The sequence below is a fragment of the Apaloderma vittatum genome, unplaced genomic scaffold (assembly GCF_000703405.1).
Source record: "Apaloderma vittatum isolate BGI_N311 unplaced genomic scaffold, ASM70340v1 scaffold15967, whole genome shotgun sequence".
NCBI lineage: Eukaryota > Metazoa > Chordata > Aves > Trogoniformes > Trogonidae > Apaloderma > Apaloderma vittatum.
The window spans coordinates 12,489-16,881 of NW_009726846.1; the positions used below are offsets into that span (position 1 = coordinate 12,489).

At 46.8% G+C, this 4,393-nt stretch overlaps 1 protein-coding gene across 1 annotated transcript in view; it reads right to left on the minus strand.

Moving 5' to 3' along the window:
* The window catches only part of MAU2 (MAU2 sister chromatid cohesion factor), a gene marked incomplete at its 5' end in the record, with an annotated part of 13,287 nt that overhangs the window by 5,905 nt on the left and 2,989 nt on the right, over nucleotides 1-4,393 (minus strand). The window contains 7 exons of the mRNA XM_009873453.1: nucleotides 145-222; nucleotides 1,219-1,322; nucleotides 1,953-2,043; nucleotides 2,477-2,623; nucleotides 3,085-3,240; nucleotides 3,688-3,715; nucleotides 4,255-4,349. Coding sequence (XP_009871755.1) covers nucleotides 145-222; nucleotides 1,219-1,322; nucleotides 1,953-2,043; nucleotides 2,477-2,623; nucleotides 3,085-3,240; nucleotides 3,688-3,715; nucleotides 4,255-4,349 — 699 coding nt within the window. The remainder of the gene's footprint in view (nucleotides 1-144; nucleotides 223-1,218; nucleotides 1,323-1,952; nucleotides 2,044-2,476; nucleotides 2,624-3,084; nucleotides 3,241-3,687; nucleotides 3,716-4,254; nucleotides 4,350-4,393) is intronic.

The window sequence follows — 4,393 nt, forward strand, 5'->3', positions numbered from 1 at the left end:
ATCTCGTTTTAAAATCAGGAATTACCACCAGGCAGAAGTGCCCCCAGGCAGGAAATGTAGCTGTCTGCCTCACTAGGATCTCGTGGCAACGAGCACAAGTCTTCCAAAAGAGTCAAAAGTTTCCCACCGCTCACAGACACTTACTAACAGAGTGTGCAGCTGGGCAGCGTGGTTCGAAAACAGTCTGGGAGACTGCTGGCAGAGCTGACAGACTTGTGAAATCTGTTAGAAGAAAAAAAAGAAAAGATATTTTAAGATTTTTTTTTCCTCTCCATTTAATCTTATTCTCTAAATCCATCTACTTGCATCATACACGTCGCTCGGAAGGTTTCAGCCATTGGTTTAGGACTCCCGAGTCACGCTTGGAAGGAAAAGCGGAGGCTGGGTTTGCCTCAAGCCAAGGTCTCCGCGCTGCTCCACACACACTCCTCCCACACGAGCCCACACTCAAACTGGTTTTGCATTATTTGCTTTGCAGCAGCTTCACCATATGGTGGCACCACCTGCAAAGCGAGTCCCGGCTCCCTTCTGACACGCTGCGGATTAAAAATTGGCCACCCAACAGAAAAAACAGAACAAAAAGCTTCTGCGGGGTTTGTGCTTCCAGTGAGTTTTCTGAGCCAGAACCTGATTTCCCCTCACCGCCCCCGGAGCATTCAGGAGGAGGGGGGCAGCAGAGGGTGAGGTGATCCAGCGGGATGCCCTATGAATAAGGGGCAGATGAATAGGATTTAAAAATGACTGGGAGAACGGGAAACAAAAAAAGCACAGCACCCTCCTGCGTTAAATAACGGTCCCTCTCTTCCTAGCCCCCAATTGTGTAAGAGAGAAGGGCAGAAAGTCAGGGAACTTTAAAAATAGAGAAATACTTGGATGAGACAGGAAGAGTGAAGACCCACTCTGTGGTGAATCTGAGGGAAAGGGAAAGGACCCAAGTGAGGCTGCGACGGGCGAGCCGGAAGGCATCAGCTGGCGCCGCCAACCAGCTCTCACTGACTCCAGCAGTAACTGCTCTTAAATAAAATATCGAAATAGATCTTAAATAAAATGTTTCCCTAGGAGGCTTCAGAGCTGCGGTGTCCCAAGCACCACTACGCCTGCCTACACCTGGCAGCAGTGGAATCCCCACCCGAGCCCAAGCAGAACGAAAACTCCTGTTTTCGGAGTTTCGCTGCATCCATCCCCAACCCGGGGAAACGCTCGAAGCCCCTTCCTCACCTCCTGCAGCGCTGTGGCTTTGTGTCCCGTGACAAGCCGACACATGATAATGTGTTCCAACAAAATCACTTGGAATGACGACAGGATAGGACTGCAGTCCAGCACTGAAACGGGAACACAAGTCACCTGGTGAGGGATGGTCACGTCCCGACCTCGCAGCCTGGCCCGCGCCCCGGCAGCTCCCGCTGCACGTGCTTCCGCAAGATTTCGATACAAAACTCCTTCGTGGAAACCTAGAGCCGTATCTTTAGTGTGAGGAGAGGCAGCACATCGTCCAGCTCCTCTTCCATGTGCCAGGGGATGGATGGTAGAGGTTTAAAAAACCCAGAAAACCGACCAAACCACCATAAAAACCCCCAAATCCCACCCAAACCACGATGCCTGAACTGTCAGCAGTGGGAGTCTGAGCATCAGTGAAGGAACAACTCCTTGGGAGCACGTGCTTGTTTCAGAGACTCAAGGGCTCGGATACCCCAATAAACGAACAATCAGAAAGGCAGCAGGAAAATGCCTTTATTTACAGCCCCACTGGGTCACAATAATCCCCCCTGAAACTTGGTTTCTATATTCAAAATAACCACCCAGTTTTAAAATAAAATTTTTAGATGCAGCAGAAAAGGGACAGCAGGCTGTCCCAGGGAGCTAAGGCTGCTGTGGGTTTGTTTTAATTTAAATTAGCAACAACAAATAATGGAGTCCTGTGGCATGAGCTAAACGATAACCCTGATCCTTACTTTTTAGCTTCTCGAGCTGCATGAGAGCTTTGTCTGTGTACTTCTGAGCCTTCTCCAGGTATCCTGCTTGCATGGAATGCATCACCGTCACCTGCCGGAAAACCCAGGGAAGAGATCAGCAAATAAATTATTTTTGCAAAGAAGAAAGCGCTGGGAGTTCACGCAACTCCTCAGCGAGCACCTTCTGAAATTAGTTTTCCACATCGTTCCAGATTATAATCATGTTCAAGAAGTTGGGCAACTTGTTTCAGGGATGTGACTCGAGACTGTCACTCTGTTGGTAAAAACGAGCCAACAGAGCTCTGCTTGGTGCGAGTTCATCAGATTCTGTTTCACTTGGATATGAATAAAGTTACATCCCAATACTCAGGCTTCTTGCACAGCCTCTGCAAACCCTGACACCCCTGGGAGCAACACCCTCACAGAATTAGGCTGCAGGGTCTGGTGCTGCTGGCTCCGAGCAATTTTTAACCCATTTCTCGTTAATTAGCCAAAAAAAAAAAGGGAAAAAAGCAGCTTCTCACCAAGTAGACAAGCACACACATGTGTTCCTTGGGCAGCCAGTGAAAGAGATCGGCGGGGTTGCTGGGCAGGATCTCGTCGTCGTGCAGCGTGGAGATGGTCTGGATGCACTGCTGCAGCTGCTTCAGGCACGGCTTCACGCTCTTCACCTGCGAAGGACAACTTGCCTCAGAAGCGGCTGCTGCCGCCCAGATGCTCCGACATCTACTGAGTTAGGATAAAGTCGCCAGGCAATAAATAATCCCCAGATTGAGGAAATGATTTCGCATAAATCACACCACCAGCGTGACACAACAGGGCTTGCTTTAGGCCTGTTCCAGGGTTAACAAGGATCAGTGAGACCGAGAGGCAGCCAAGTGCCTTCCGAAACGATGCACGAGGGCTGTTACTCCACCAGTAGTACAGGGAAGCAAGAGCGGCCGCCACGGGGAAGAAGAAATTAGTATAATTCCTTCACTTCATTTGTCATCAAAATCTACAGAAATGAGGATTCGTTAACAAAGCGCGTGGTACGGTAAAAAAAATCCCCCCAGATCACCTACTACTTCTGAGGCAGCAGTTTCTGGGCAGCTCTGGCAAGGGAACCACGAGCAGCACAGCAGGCACGTACCTGCCCCGCGTCCAGGTAGTGCGTGACCTGCAGGACTAAGAAGAAGACGCGCAGCGACTCTTTCTGGATGGGGTTCCCCTGCCAGTTCTCGACGATCTGCCCGCAAAGAGTAAGGAGCGGGTGCACCTCCTGCAGCTTTCGTTCCATTAGAAGGAGCTGGAATTTGAAAGAAAAAGAAAATCGTTATTTTTGTCTTAAACAGCTTAAACACCCAGAGAACCACAGCAGAGCCCCAAGTACATCGATGTAGCAGATCAAAACCAGATTTTTCATCTCTAATTACAAGGGCTCTGGTGACAATTTGCAGTTATCCTTTTTCCTGTCAGAAAATGATGTGTCATAATTAATAAAAGAGATAAAAATCCAAATCTATTCATAAGGATTTCACAAGAATTCTGCAGACTTAAGGCTCATCCCAGATATATTTTTACACTATGCTCATTCACATGAACAAAACAGAATATATAAAGCAGAGAAAAGCACGTAAAACCCTTTAAATCAAGCTGCCTAAGTTCAAGCAAGTTACGTTCCATTGCTTTGCAAACCGTGCAGTGCAACAGTTACACAAGCAAACAGATTATTTTAAAAGTGCATCAAACTTACCATCCCCTTGCTTAGCAGAAACAGCGCTCTGAAAGGAAACAGAAAGATGTCACACTCAAAAGAAAAAAAAAATCACAACCTTATATACAAGCCCTGAGGAAAAAAATAAATAAATCTGCTGCTCAAAGAGAACAGACAAGAGAGTATTAAAGAACCTGCTGCAGAAAGCACGTTCCAAAGCTAGAAAGGAATAGCCCCAAAAATCAAAATCCCAGACCCCGAGGTCTGCATTCGAGCTTTGGACAGTTCCAGTTCCAAGAGTTTCCAGTGACACCAGCTTCTAAGGCCAAACCAGGTGACTGGGAAAACTTTCGCTGACAAAGACAATAAAGTTCAGTTTCATTAAAAGCCTCTCCAGAGTCTTATTGGACATTTTTTGGTTTTAAAAGCAAAAGGAAAGAGCTGGAGGAACTTTCAGATCTAAGTGAACACAAAATACTGGTTTCCCTTAAAAACCACCACAGCAATCACATCTCTAAAGAGAAGCAGGATATCTCCAAATTAAAAAAAAAAAAAAAAAAAAAAAAGTATTTTCTGTAGGGAAGGCAAAAAGTCCTGGGAACTCACCTGGTATATTCTGATCCCACCACCCGAGCGTACTCTGCTCCGACTCCGAGAAGGTCACAGGCAGATACTAAATCTTTCTCAAGCGTATGTAGTTGCTGAAATGAAAAAAGGCCATAAGAGTAAAAAAAAAAAAAAAAAA